The sequence below is a fragment of the Psammomys obesus genome, unplaced genomic scaffold, assembly GCF_907164565.1.
Source record: "Psammomys obesus unplaced genomic scaffold, mPsaObe1.curated_primary_1811, whole genome shotgun sequence".
Taxonomy (NCBI): Eukaryota; Metazoa; Chordata; class Mammalia; order Rodentia; family Muridae; genus Psammomys; species Psammomys obesus.
The window spans coordinates 5,962,023-5,977,084 of NW_026590701.1; the positions used below are offsets into that span (position 1 = coordinate 5,962,023).

At 40.6% G+C, this 15,062-nt stretch overlaps 1 protein-coding gene across 1 annotated transcript in view; it reads left to right on the top strand.

Annotated features, from left to right (window-relative positions):
• Myo3a (myosin IIIA) overlaps positions 1 to 15,062 on the top strand; it is a 206,125-nt gene that overhangs the window by 103,407 nt on the left and 87,656 nt on the right. Inside the window, exon 17 of the mRNA XM_055608590.1 lies at positions 12,378 to 12,504. Coding sequence (XP_055464565.1) covers positions 12,378 to 12,504 — 127 coding nt within the window. The remainder of the gene's footprint in view (positions 1 to 12,377; positions 12,505 to 15,062) is intronic.

Consider the following 15,062-nt stretch of genomic DNA (forward strand, 5'->3'; position numbering starts at 1 on the left):
TTTCTTTTAGGTTCTCCTAGTATTTTGTTATAAAATTTTCAAGATATTACTTACTGATTCTGTGAATTTCATTGAAATCTATTGTAATGTACCACCTTTCATCTCTAATTGTCTAACTTTGGAACATCTCTTTCTTTTGGTTAATTTATCTAAGAGTTTACTATCTTATTTTTTTTTCAAAAAAAAAAAACAACTCACTGATTGATTCTATATGTTCAATATATTCTCTAGGTTGTTCTTTTAATCTCCATTCATTAATTTCTATCATGATTATTATTATCTCCATATCTTTGAAGTTTCTGTTGTTCTTTTTTTTTACATTTTTTAACTTTTATTAATTACATTTTATTCATTTTGTATCCCCTCATACACCCCTTCCTCCTCCCCTTCTAATCCCACCTTCCTTCTCCCTTCTTCACACATGCCCCTCCCCAAGTCCACTGATAGGGGAGGTCTCCCTCTCCTTCCTTCTGATCCTAGTCTTTCAGATCTCATTAGGAGTGGCTGTGTTGTCATCTTCTGTGGCCTGGTAAGGCTGCTCCCCCCTCAGGAGGAGGTGGTCAAAGAGCAGGTCAATCAGTCTATGTCAGAGGCAGTCTCTTCCCATTACTATGTAACCCACTTGGACACTGAATTGCCATGTGCTACACCTGTGCAGGGGTTCTAGGTTATCTCCATGCACAGTACTTGGTTGGAGTATGAGTCTCTGGAAAGGCCCCTGTGTCCAGATTTTCTGGTTCTGTTGCTCTCCTTGTGGAGTTCCTGTCCTCTCTATATCTTACTATTTCGCACTTCTTACATAAGATTCCATGCACTCTGCCCAACAGTTGGCCATAAGTCTCAGCATCTGCTTTGATAGTCTGCAGGGCAGAGCCTTTCAGAGGCCCTCTGTGGCAGGTTCCTAACTTGTTTCCTGTTTTCTTCTTCTTCTGATGTCCATCCTCTTTGCCTTTCAGGATGGGGATTGAGCAATTTAGTCAGAGTCCTCCCTCTTGATTAGTTTCTTTAGATGTACAGATTTTAGTAGGTTTATCCTATATTTTATGTCTATATGAGTGAGTATATACCGTGTGTGTCTTTCTGTTTCTGGGATAGCTCACTCAGAATGATCCTTTCCAGTTCCCACCATTTACCTGCAAATTTCATGATTTCCTTATTGTTCATTGCTGAGTAATATTCCATTGTGTAGATGTACCACAATTTCTGTATCCATTCTTACTTGATTTTTTTTATCATGAATATGTTATTTGCTTTTTTTTAATTTTTATTTTTTAAGTATTAGTTACAGTTTGTTAACTTTGCATCCCTGCTGTATCCCACTCCCTCTTTCCCTCCCAATCCCACCCTCCCACCCTCCATTTCCTCCCTGCCCCTTTCCAAGTCCACTGATAAGGGACAACCTCCTCCCCTTACATCTGATACTGGTCTATCAGGTGTCTTCAGGATTGGTAGCAAAGTCCTCTGTTGTTCTTTTCTTATAGCACTCTGATAAGTATCATTACAATATTTATTTGAGATCAAATTTTTATAGCTATAACCTTTCATCTTAGAATTTTCATAGCTGTATCCATTTAGTTCTGATAATTTTTACTCTTATTTTTATTTGATTCTAATTTTTTAAATTTTTTTCCGTGTTTTTTCTTTCAGTGATTCTTTGGTCATTAAAGAAAATGTTCATTTTTCATACATATATGTAGTTTTCCCTCCTTTTCAGTCCTAGTTTTATCTCCATTGTAATAAGATAAGGCATAAGAAATTATTTGATTATTTTGTATTTGTTAAGATTTGGTTTACGACCTAGGATGTGATCTGTTTTAGAGAAGGAGGATCACTGGACTACTGAGAACCTATCTGTTAGGTTAAGTATTATGAATGAATTCATCAGTCGTCCCAGCTGTACTATAATTTAACTCTGAAGTTCCTTTAATGATTTTCCACTTGAATGACTTATCTAAAAATGAGAGTGAAGTTTTAAACTCACTTCCTAGTGCTGTCTCTGGAATTATCTGAATTTTCACACCATTTAATGCTTGTCTTATGAAAATCGGAGTCCCGCCAATCAGTGCACAAAATTTCCAAGTGTTCTATCTTCTTGGTAAACATTCCCCTCACAAGTATATGGTGGCCTCTGTATCTCTTCTGATATATTTACACATAGCCCTACCTTATCTCGTATCAATGTAGCTATGCTAGCTACCTTGGGACTCCTAGTCATTTGATAGTTAGACTTACATCTTTCTTTCTCATTCTGCATGTGTCTTTTTTGTTGAAGTGTGTTTCTTAGAGAAACACAGTGAAAACAGAGCATATCCTCTCTCTTAGTCCATAAGCTAATATGTATCTGCATCTTGGTTAGTGAGCGGAAGCCATTTTTACTTAAGATTATAATGGAGAATTGTATACTGATCCTTTGTATTTTGCTGATTCTTTGTCTGGTTGGATGGATTATTGTTTGTTCTTTGAAAAAATGATAAAGTGTAATTAATATAAAAAATTAAAATTAAAAAAAGGAAAGATTTATCTTTCCTTGTAATGAACTAAGGTAGATGATATGAATCATCAAAAAATCAACACTGTTACATTTGAAATGTATTTAACATACTAACCTCTCAATAATAATACCTGTCTCAATAAAAAATATTGAGAAATAAAAAAAATGGCAAAGCCCAGGAAACTAAAAAGAAAAAAAAAAAAGATAAAAAGGTAGCTCAATAAAGGTAAATACATAATAAAAATTAGATGAATGTATGAATGTATAATTAAAGATTAAAAACCTGACATGTCTTTTCATTATTACAACCAAAAGAAAAATGGAAACAAAAAAGTAGAAGCACATGATACAAAGAAGAGACAAGGGGAAAATAACAGAACAAAAAGGAGGAAACATGAGTGTTGGCACAGTTACTGTCTAGGTCCTTGGGAGTTAGAAGCTGTGAGTTTTTGTGGGAGGGTGGAATTTGTGGGCTCTTGTCCTGTGGTTGTGCTGAGACTGAGCCTGTTGGACAAACACCTGATGTCCATGGTAGTTTCCTCCTTTGCACTTAGGGTACCCATGTTAGCTACAGCAACTTTGAGGTCTGCAAAATGAATAGTTTCTCCCACCAGCCTGAGAGTTCACAGACTGTACCCGCTGGTATGGCTGATCTTTTGGCCGGAGGCCAGATCTCCAGAGAGGATGGATAGGGTAGGACCAACCTCAGCACCAAGATCTAGACAGGTGCAGACACTGTCTTCGTTCTTTCCACACCCCCAAAGTGTTGACTGGTCACCTGGCTGGAGGGATGTGCCCTGGATATCAAGGACTCTGCTTTGAGCTTTAGAGATCACAGACTCTGTGGTGGATCACCAGCTGACCTCAGGCTCAGGAGTCAAACTCCAGGGTTATTCTCAGTAGACTGCTCTGCTCCTGGCCACAGAGTGGAGGGCCACCTTTCTCTGCAGGTGTCGCTGCCGGAGCCAAGCTGCTTTCTGCTTTTCTGATTTGTCCTCCAGCCCTCCTTCTATCCACAGCTGGCTCACAGGACTGTCCTTCACCATGTGACTAGAGCAGGTTAAATTCAATCATCCTGACTTGTGACTATCCTCTGTTGTCAGGTTCCAGGAAAGCACCATTTTAAGCAATACATTCCCTCTTAAGACAGTGTCCACCTTGGCCTCAGGAGTCCTACAGATGACAACAGGCTTTTACTGCTGATATTCCGCTGGCTCAGTGGTTCTCAACCTTCTTAATGCTGTGACCCTTTAATACAGTTCCTCGTATTGTGGTTATTCTCATTGCTAATTCATAAGCATAATTTTGCTACTGTTATGAATCATAATATAAATATCTGATATGCAGGATATGTGATGATATGCAATCCCCACCCTGCAAAGGGGTTGCCACCCACAGATTGAGAACCACTGTGCTAGAGGCACCTTCTCACCAAAACCTGGAATTCTATTTCAGGCTGTGATAGCTGTGGGTTTGTCCTGTGTTTAGGACTGCCAATCTCCTTTTCACCAGGGCTACTTAGCTTTTTTCCTTCTTCTTAATTAATTTTTAAATTTAGCATTCAGACTGTGCTCTATGAGGTCATTTTCATATGTATGTAGCATTATTCATTGTCACAATTCATCCCCTCCTCGATTGCCACTCCTACCCCCCTTCCTTATTGGTCCCTGGTTTATCCATGTGTCCCTTAGGATGTGGTGTCTGATTCTTCGCCCCCCACCAGGGAGCTGTGAGGCCCTTCAGCTTGGCCTGATTTTTGGTGTTTGCTGCCTGTCGTCATTTTCTCTGTTTTCTTTCTTTAGTATAAAGCCTATCTTTTTTATTATTATTATTCTGACCCTTCCTCACTATCTCAGTTGGAGGCAGCTGCAGCTTCTGGTCTCTAACACTACTTAGAGTATTTTCTTTCAACCTCTCCACCTGTATGGGGTTTATTACTCTTTCTGTTTGTCATTAATTATGATTATACAAGGTTTTAAGTCTTGGTGTGGGGAGGAGGGATGGGGGGCAGTGGGAGTGGGGGTGGGGGTGTGTATGGTGGGGGGGTGTAGGTGTGTGGTGTTGGGGCAGTGGGGGGGTGTCATATTGAACCTATATATATATATATATGTGGGGGGGGGGGGGGGGGTGGGGGGGGGGGTTGTCCCAGTGAGGTTGGTGAGTGCTGTGTGGGGGGGGGGGGGTGTGGGTGTGGGTGTGTACATGCCACAATTCGTGTGCAGAGGTCACAGGGCAACCTTGGCTGTTGTTGGTCCTAGCCCTTCAGCTTGGTTGAGACAGAGTATCTCTCCTGTTGTCCTCTGTTGCTGAGCTAGCACTGGGGAGGCAGAGGCAGGGGGATCATGAGTTTGAGGCCAGCCTAGGCTGCAGAGTGAGACCCTGTCACAGACACCAAACAGGGCTGAGGAGGTTGCTCGACAAATGGGAACACTAAGTGTACACGCATGGCGAGCTGAGTTCACCTCTCCGGAACCCACACACAGAGCTGGGCATGGACATGTAACCTACCATCCTGAGGGGCGGAGGCTGGGCCAGCTTAGCTCCAGGTCAAGAGAGGCTCAGCAGACCCTGACTCGAGAAAATAAGCTTGACCGTGATAGAATAGTATACTTGAAATCCTCCCTGGTCTCCAGATGAACACATTTAGAAATGCTAACATTTGGAAGCAGATGCAGAGACACAGAGCACAGGGAGTCTTATGGAAGAAGAGGGGGCTAGAAGGACAGGGAGAAGTCAGGAGCCCCACAAGGAGACCAACAAAGCTAAAGGATCTGAGCGCAGGGGGTCCTGCAGAGACTGATGCACCAACCATCATGCATGGAGAGGACCTAGACCCTCTGCTCAAATGTAGTTGATTGGCAGCTCAGTTTCCATAGAGGTGATATGCAACAAAGACAAAAATTGGCTTCTAAGAGGAATCTCCAAATGTGGATTTTTGTTGCTGTGACAGTGGCAACAGGTAGATTCTCAAGTCTGTTTGTTAAAACACCATATATAGACTGAAGCAGTATTCAGTTATTCCATTAAGAATGAGAGACTACGGGGCTGGAGAGATGGCTCAGTGGTTAAGAGCACTGTCTGATCTTCCAAATGGACCCGGGTTCAATTCCCAGCACCCACATGGCAGCTCACTTCCAAGGGATCTGACACCTTCACGCTGATGCACATAAAATAAATTTAAAATAAATTATTTAAAAAAAAGAATGAGAGACTACTTGAAAATAGAGTTTTGTTTTTGTATAAGGGGCATACGAATTGAAATGATGCATTAACTACACTAACTTAAAGACACCAGAAATCAAAATTACTTTAGGGCAGCCACTGTTAAGGTATCAGACAGTATCTATCACAATGAACAATTTAACAATCTCATTTGTCATTGCCTAAGGAATGACTGTTATGAGACATTTTTAAGGCAGATTTTTCTTTTTTAATTTTTATTTTTTTTCAAAATTTATTCATTATATATCCTGATTGAAGCCCCCTCCCTCAACTCCTCCCAGTTCTCCCCTCCCTCTTTTCTCCTACCCATTTCTCCTAGTCCACTGAAAGAGGGAGTTCTCCTTCTCTGCCATCTATCCATAGCTTATCAAGTCTCATCAGGACTGCCTGGATCCTCTTCTTTTGTGGCCTGGCAAGGCCGTATTGCCAGGGGCAAGTGATCAAAGAGCAGGCAATAGAGTTCATGACAGAGGCAGCCCCTATTCCCCTTACTCCAGCACCCACCTGGAGACTGAGCTGCCAATCAGCCACATCTGAGCAGGGGGTCTAGGTCCTCTCCATGCATGGTCCTTGGTTGGTGCATCAGTCTCTGCAGGACCACCTGGACTCAGATCCTTTAGCTTTGTTGGTCCTCTTGTGGGGCTCCTGTCCCCTCCATGTCCTTCTATTCCCCCATTCTTCCATAAGACTCCCTCCACTCTGCCCAAAGTTTGCCTGTGAGTCTCTGTATCTACTTTCATCCCCTGTTAGGTGGAACCTTTCAGAGGAAGGACCCTCTATAGTAGGCTCCCATCTTGTTTCCTCTCTTCCACCACTTCTGGTGTCTATCCTGTTTGCCATTCTGAATGAGATTTAAGCATCCTCCCTAGGGTCCTCCTCGTTGTTTAGCTTCTTCAGGTCTTTAGGTGGATTTTAGTGTTTTAGTCTTTAGGTGGATTTTGTCCTATATTACATGACTAATATCTGCTTGTAAGTGAGTGTATACCATGCCTGTCTTTCTGTTTCTGGGTTACCTCACTCAGGATGATATTTTCTAATTCCATTCATTTGCCTGCAAATTTCATGATTTCTTTTTTTTAATAGCTGAGTAGCATTCCATTGTGTAAATATGCCACAATTTCTTCATCCATTCTTCAGTTGAGGGACATCTATGTTGTTTCCAGACTCTGGTTATTACAAATAAAGCTGCTATGACCATAGTTGAGCAAATGTCTTTGTTGAATGGTGGATTTTTCTAATGAGGCTTTCTCCAGAGCCTAAAGGAATTTACCTTTGATGGAGAGATATGGCCACTTTTATAGCCTTAGCATTTAAGGTTTCAGGACCAAGTTCTGAATACACATGCTACTTTCTAAATGTACTAACTGATTATAAGGACAAGTTAGTGAGAGGCAATTTGAGGGGGCTGAAAATTTGTTTCAGAAGCCAATGAAGGAGAATTAACTCCTCCTGGAATGGGGGGTAACATTATTACAATGGCTTCTCCCAAAAGAGTTCTCTATTTTTGCAACAAGATAGTAAATTATAAAGACAAAGGAGATTATGTCTAAATTCAGTGGCAGTCAAAGTTGAATACATCTCAAGCTTCATTCACAGCTTCCAACTAAAGCTGAAAAACTTTTTTAATTAGGAGTAGACACAGCAACTTGATTATCCTTGTTTTTGAATGATTCTCTCTTTCTCTCTTCTCTCTCTCTCTCTCTGAACTCTACCTGAGTCTTTCAGTTGTCAGCTTAGGCTCTCTATTCTGTAACTAGCAAGCTGTAGCTGTTACCTAGGGACTTGATAATGCTGTGACTTCAAGAACAAAAATTTAAAAAGAGGTGATTAGTTTTCTTTTCTCTGTTAATTCACAAAATTGTCTCTAGCCTGAAAATGATACAAATATCCAATATCTCTTTGAAAACTTTTGAAGAAACTTGCAGACTTTGCCCTTAGCTAAGGCATATGCCATTAAGAATTTTCTTCCAGTGAGACAGCATCTGGTTCTTAAAGAGATACCCTGTGGATCTCATTTGCCTAGCTGCACTCCAAACACAGGAAGAAAAGGAGGAGGAGGAGAATGAGGAGGAAGAGGAGGATGAGAAAGAGAAGTGATGGCAGTGGACAGAGCAGAATGATTGCATTATTGTACGGAGATGGAATTTGCTTGACTAATACCATACTGTGATGTAAATGAACTCCTTGTAGAGCCCATGTAATGTTGGCAGTGTCTGTGCCTAAATATTCCATGTAGTCTAAAGAATAGATGTCCAGTCACATTGAAATCTTTGCTGTTGGTCTTAATTTTAGGGAACAGGGTCTAAACTCCATCTGGAGATGGAGATGACTGAGTGCTGTCGGGAAATAGATCTTTTTATTGTTAATGAATAACTATGTTTATAATGGCTTTCAGTCTGAGAAAGCAACTCTGCCACAGAGTTTATGCACTTTGGCCATCTGTGGGTGATATGCAGAGATGGAAGAGAAGCTGCAAAGATACCTCATTAAGATTCCATTCTTTTCCGAACATAGGCTCATACTTAGCTGCCCAATAAATTCTTAGTATGTTTAAATTTGGAGTGCATGGTTTGAAATAAATGAATGAAATTCACAGATTGAAGCAAATCTGCCTTCATTTCAATGTTATTCACCATTGCCTTACCAAGCAAGAGAAAATGCCTTATTCAGTGTCCAAGGTATCAGAAGTGATCACTTCAAACTTTTTCCCCCTTCATACTGGGGATTTAATTTATAGTCTTGTGCATGTCAGGCAGATGCTGTGCCACTGAGCCCTTTTGTTGTTATTGTTAAGATAGGATCTCTAGTCCAGCTTTCCCAGGCCTTGGAGTTGTTAGTTTCCCGAACAGCCTTCCATCCGCGTACCATGAAGGCTAACAACATTGCCATTCTATGCTGGATGCATTTAACTTAGTTTTTATCTTATAAGAGCTCATAGTTAAAATAATGATTTGACTCTTAGGTGGAATTTAAAGTGTTGGGCTTGAAACTGTTGGAATTGTTAAATACTATTGTGACTTTTGGATTAAAATTGGGCTTAAAGAGAAGATAAGATCTCTGAGCTACTAAGGCTTGCCCTGAACTCCTTAAAGTCACTCTGTAGCCTAGATAGGTCTTAAATTTATAATCCTCCTGCCTCAGTCTGCTTGGATTATAGCCTGTACCACCAGGAATGTCTTGAATCTTTTGCTCCTATTCTTGCTCAAAAACCAAAGATCTTCTTACCCACTTCTGCCCCTGGATGTTTCATCTTACTATAAATCCTAGTTAGCTTCAGCAGAAGTACAAAGAAGACATCTGCTACTGTGATACAACTACCATAAACATAACTCCACCCCTCTGCGGACACTTTCTTGGAAATACTCACTTCCAGTGCCTCTGCCAGAGTTCAAGTTCAAATTTGGCACCACCATTTTTTTTACTTCTCTCCCTAGCTTCTTACCAGTCCCTCCAGATCCAAAGTTTTCTGTCTTAGAAATAAGGACCCACTTTAAATTGGTTTGTTTATATCTAAGCCATACTCTCAAAAGGCAGTGTTCACTGACATCTCTCTTGATGACTGACAATGTTGAGTAACACTTACATGAAAACTCCTTGTGCTTGGATCAACCTGTGACTTACCATGCATGCCAAACTGTGTTTTGCAAGTTTAAACATATCCAGAGTGTAGAGAGCATCTAAACATGAACCTTGGGTTAGAAGAGTCCAGAGCATGTTTCTGGCCTGAAGCGTCATCCGTGCTGGTTGTTCTTCGGAAGCTGTTGCTCTGGCTCAAGGTGACCCACCATGTTCTTCCCATCTTAGGCCGACTCTGGGAGTTAGAGGAAGGTAGCCTGGTTCACAATCAGTAGACGTGAACTTAGTGAGTGTTTATTTTTGTTGTATCCCAGATGGGAATTGTTACACTCCTGGCTTTCTTGGAACTGCTCTTTGTCAGTAGCTGGAAGATGAGCTTCAGTAAAGGGCCGAGCAGCAGGAAGCACGATTCTCACCCCTCTGAGCACAGCATTCCGTCTTCACAGCTACCTGCAGCACAGCATTTGGAGCTCTGCTTTCTCTCTCCTTCCCCCTCTTCTGTCATCAGTGTTGACAACACCCACAGGGTTTACAGTTCATGTGTGCATTAGTGATTCAGCACAAACCAAAGTAACAACAGGCAAATCAAAGTTAGACAATCTCTAAAAATAACACAAATTGGAAAAACTCCAAGATGTTTAAGCCATTGTGATTTCCTAAGCCACTTTGATATTATACTTTTGCAATATATAACAAGAAGTTTGATGATTCAACTCATTTCCACAACATTTTTACCATACCATTTAGTCCACGTTTAAAACAGAGACTTCTGGCCTCGCATGGTGACGAATGCCTTTAATCCCAGCACTCAGGAGGCAGAGACAGGCAGATCTCAATGAGTTTGAGGCCACCCTGGTCTACAAAGCAAGCACAGGACAGCCGGGATTACACACAGAAACCCTGTCTCAAAAACAAACAAACAAAAAAAAACAAATAAACAAAAACAGACTTTTGTTTTTCTTTGCATAAAGTCATGTGTTATGTCTAAAACAAGAAGGACCCTTGTTTTCTCAGTTAGTTTTTTATACCTTTGATGGTATAAAGTAAATAATAGGCTGACATGTTTTCTTTGGATTCTCAGCAGAATTTTAGTTGAAATCAAATAATATTTATGAAAAAAATTAAACATTTTCAAGCATCACACAGAGCACCTGTGCTTCCCTGAATATTTCAGTTGTCAGGGTTAGTTGTGCTAATTATGGAAGGAATATGCATGCCCCTTCTACCCATCATTTACTAGTAATACAAAAGTAAAAATCTGATGGCACAATAATAAATAGTTATGGTTTTCATTCAAAAATCATAAAACAATTTACAATTCTAGAATTGCATGATTCAGCCATTATTAATAACTTGAACTGATGAAAGAGACCAAAGAGGCAACTGCAGTAGACTAATTCCCGGCTAGGGAATCACTGACCCTGGGTTGAAGTCCTTGGCGTTGACTATTTCTGGTTGTGAATTTAAACCAATAAATGGGCTTTTTGTTTTCTCATTCAGTAAAGGAGGGCTGGGATGGCTAATTTTTGAGGCACTTTTGACTTTCTAAGGTCTGTGATCTTATGACCAAAGCCAGCAAGTTCTTGGATGTCACTCTAGTCTTTGCAGGTAAGTTATTTTACTATGCTGTCTGCAGAATCGGCCTGAGAAGAGAGCACAGAGAATCCCGTATGTAGAACAGCTGCAAATGTTAATTTGACCTTCTCGTCTATCAGTTCCTTTTACCTGGTGTTGTAAGTGGCCCTGCTGCCCCTCACACAGGTACAAACAGGAGTTGAATCGTTTTGTTCAGGGAGCCAGTGATCTGAGAAGATAGTAGACAGCTATCCTAAAGATCTTTCTCACATCTCACCTCCAGCCTGCATGTTATGTAAGGATGGAAACAAAGGCAGTCAGCTGTTCCAAGATTTACTCTCATCCCTCTGGTAAGGTGGTCAGTCTTGTCTCTGAGATTTATGATGCTGGTAGTTTTCGTCTTACGGTCTACTTTCTGTGAGCAGGGGTCACAAACATTAAGGTCACTGGGTCTTGGGTTCCTTCACTCGTTTGGTGACATCCACACTGAAGATTAGCTCACCAGTGGAAAAGGACAGTGCATCCTGTGAGCTGGGAGGCAGGATTCAAATCCCAGTTCATTCAAAGTCCATGGAGAAAGTTTTAGATCCATCAGAGTTTTCTTGATGTTGTATGTAAGCATAAATATTTCACTTACTATCAAACCCAAATTACTTTAGGTTCTTTAAGGGCTGTGAGCCCTGGAAATGGACATGTAGGGAGGTAGTTTGGAGGATAGAAGAGTCTTTATGCTGTGAATAATTCCATTTCTCCCTTGTCATAACTATACCACCTGAGGCTAGGCTTCTCTGAGACCCATCACTACAGTTGCAAGGCATGCTAAGTTGGGACCATGGTTTTCTGTCTTCTGAGCCTCCTGCACCATGAAGGTAGTCTGAATAATACCATGACTTGAAGAGAGTCCTTAACAAGTTTCCTTGGTGTCTTCACAGAGAACCACATGAGTGCATGCGTGGGTGTGGTGGGGTGTGTTACTGAACATTAAAATTCTATGCTAATTAGTAACAAACACTATAAACTCTGAGCTGTAGCCTATAGTTTTTATACCTAGTCTTAATGATTACGTGTCCTTAGATCTAGGTGCTAGGATCTTTTGATTCTTCTTAGACATTCCTCTGTCTGCACACATCACTTCACTTCTAAGATAGCCTGTAGAAAATATATATGTAATAAAAATGACACTAAGTTCTAAAGTTTCGCATGCATAGATTACCTGTAACCTAACAGATAGGTCTACTTCCTCTGAGGAGTGTGCCTCATTTCTTTTTTGGTACATATTAAAATTCATAAAATGTTTTAAGCATTTAAATGCTTATGCTGGTCTTTAAAGTTTAGTAATGAATGAGGCTGAGCCTACATGAATTCTTGCCTACTTTGGACTTAATCTGCCATCACAGTATGCAAGGAGAGCTTCTTGTGCTGGAACCTAAGGATATGCCTCCATCTGCCCTCAGCCATAGTCCCCACATTGCTTTAGTCCGTATTTGATGCTACAATTTCTGATGTATTTTAGCAACTTGGAAGCGTGTATAGTGTGCTCGCCGCCATCTTGAATGTTGGAAACATTGAATTCTCCTCTGTGGCGACTGAATACCAGATGGACAAAAGCTACATCTGCAACCACACAGCTCTAGAAAACTGTGAGTTGTATTGTCTGCCATTCAAAACTGAAAGTCTTTCATATCTTGTATTGGGTCACATGGGGATGATTTCGAACACTGATACTCATATAGATTCTACAACAAATGCTCAGATTCAGATGTATAAAAATAAATTCATTCAAAATCCTAGTTCATTCAAAGTCCATGGAAAGTTTTAGATCAGTCAAAGATTTCTTGATGTAATCAGCTGTGGAGCTGGGTGTAATGGCACACGCCTTTAATCCAGCTCTTGGAAGGCAGAGGCAGGCGGAGCTCTGCGTTTGAAGGCAATGTGGTGTACAGGACAGGCAGGACTGCACAGAGAAATCCCGTCCCAATGAAACAAACAAGCAAAGAAAGAAGAAATCGGAAACAAATCTTTACACAGGCACACTGATTATTATGGACAACATCTCCAGGGACTAAGTTTTGATGAAAAATTGGGTTGAGTATGTTAGAAATTGGGTTTTAATATGAAAATGCTGATAAGATGTAGTTGACCTATATAAAAAAGAATTTTAATTGTCTTCTAATGTTTAGAGCCTTTAAAGGTAATAAAACTTGTGTATGCTTTTACTGCATGAATTCCATTCACTCATTTATCAAGGGTTAATTAAGTTTCATTTTCCCTACAAGAGATACACATCATTATTACACCAAATCAAATTTTCTATCAACAGTAGAGTTTGGCAAAATATTCTTAATGAATTAAGGCACCCCACTGATTTTCTCCAGTGACAGCTTTTTCCTATGTAGAATATATCCTTTCATTTTTAATATTGCTATACACCCCAATAATTCCTTATCTGTTGCAAATTTTATTTACAGCCTAGATAATCATAACACTAATTTTTAAGCATTCATTTTTTTCAATTTTACTAATTTAATTGGTCCTGACATGTCTATAAAATACCGATTTTCTGTATCCAAGGTGTTGGAAGCATTTTTGTAATAGAGCTGAGCAGATGTTTAAGGTTGACATAGTGATTGCCAAGTACCTGGAACCTTGATAATGTCAGATCTGATTCTCCATGTATAAAATAATTGGTTGGCATGTAAGATACCAGATTAAGAAGGAAAGCCATGTAACACCACTGATAAAATCAAGTCCCCCCAGTCATAATTGAAGTATTACACGTAGTCAGCAGAATAAGACACACTATTGTTAGGTTATGTTATTACGCTTTGCATTGATGAGACGAAAGCCTGAGATAAATCACTTTAAAGGGAGGAAAGATTTTGTCCTATGTGAAGTAAAACATCCAGGCAAGGAACACCTGATAGAACAAATGTTCTCACCTAGTGGTGACAAGAAAGCTTAAAGAGAGACGGAGAGTAGAATCCCAACATCCCCTTCAAGAACACAACCCGATAAGCCACTTTCTTCTACTGGGTGCAACCTGCTGAAGGTTTCAATGTCTTTCAAAAGTACCACTGTCTGGTAATCATGCCTTGAGCTTATGGCCATTGGGAGACACTTAAGACCCAACATAACATTTGTACATCAGAATAGATTTAGAAAGAAACTAAAAACATTACTTTGGTTCTGATGTCTATCCCATTTGCCCTTCTGACTGAGGATTGAGCATCTTCCCAAGAGTCCTCCTTGTTGTTTATTTTTTTTAGGAGTATAGATTTTAGTATATTTATTCTATATTATATATCTAATAACCACTTATGAGTGAGTATATACCATGTGTGTCTTTCTGTTTCTGGGATACCTCACTCAGAATGATCTTTTCTAGTTCCATCCATTTGCCTGCAGATTTCATGATTTTCTTGTTTTTAATAGCTGAATAATATTACATTGTGTAAATGTACCACAATTTCTGTATCCATTCCTCTGTTGAGGGACATCTGGGTTGTTTCCAGATTCTGGCTGTTACAAATAAAGCTGCTATGAACATGGTTAAGCAAATGTCTTTGTTGTATAGTTGAACATATTTCAGATATATGCCTAGGAGTGGTACAGCTGGATCTTGAGGTAGCCACCATAACTAATTTTCTGAGAAAGAGCCAGGTTGATGAAGACAGGGAACAGGACAGGAGCCTACCACAAAGGGCCTCTGAAAGACTCTATTGATCAAGATATCAAAGCAGAGGCTGAAACTCATAGCCAAACTTTGGGCAGAGTACAGGGAATTTTATGAAAGAGGGAGGAGATGGAAAGACCTAGAGGGGACAGGAGCTCCACAAGGAGAACAGAGCCAAAAATCCTAGGCCCAGGGTCCCTGCAGAGACTGATATCCCAACCAAGGACCATGCAAGGAGGGGACCCTGCTCAGATATAGCCCATAGACTCAGTCTCTGAGTGAGTTCCCTAGTAAAGGGAGCAGGGGCTGTCTCTGGCATGAACTCAGTGGCAGGCTGTCTGATAACTCCCCCTGGGGGATGTAGCCTTACAGAGGAAGATAATGCAGTCAGTCCTGATGAGACCTGATAAGCTAAGGTCAGATAGAAGTGGAAGAGGACCTCCCTTAACAGTGGATTGGGGAGGGGCATAGGAGGAGAAGAGGCAAGCAGGGTGGGATTGGGAGGAGATGAGGGAGGGGGGCACA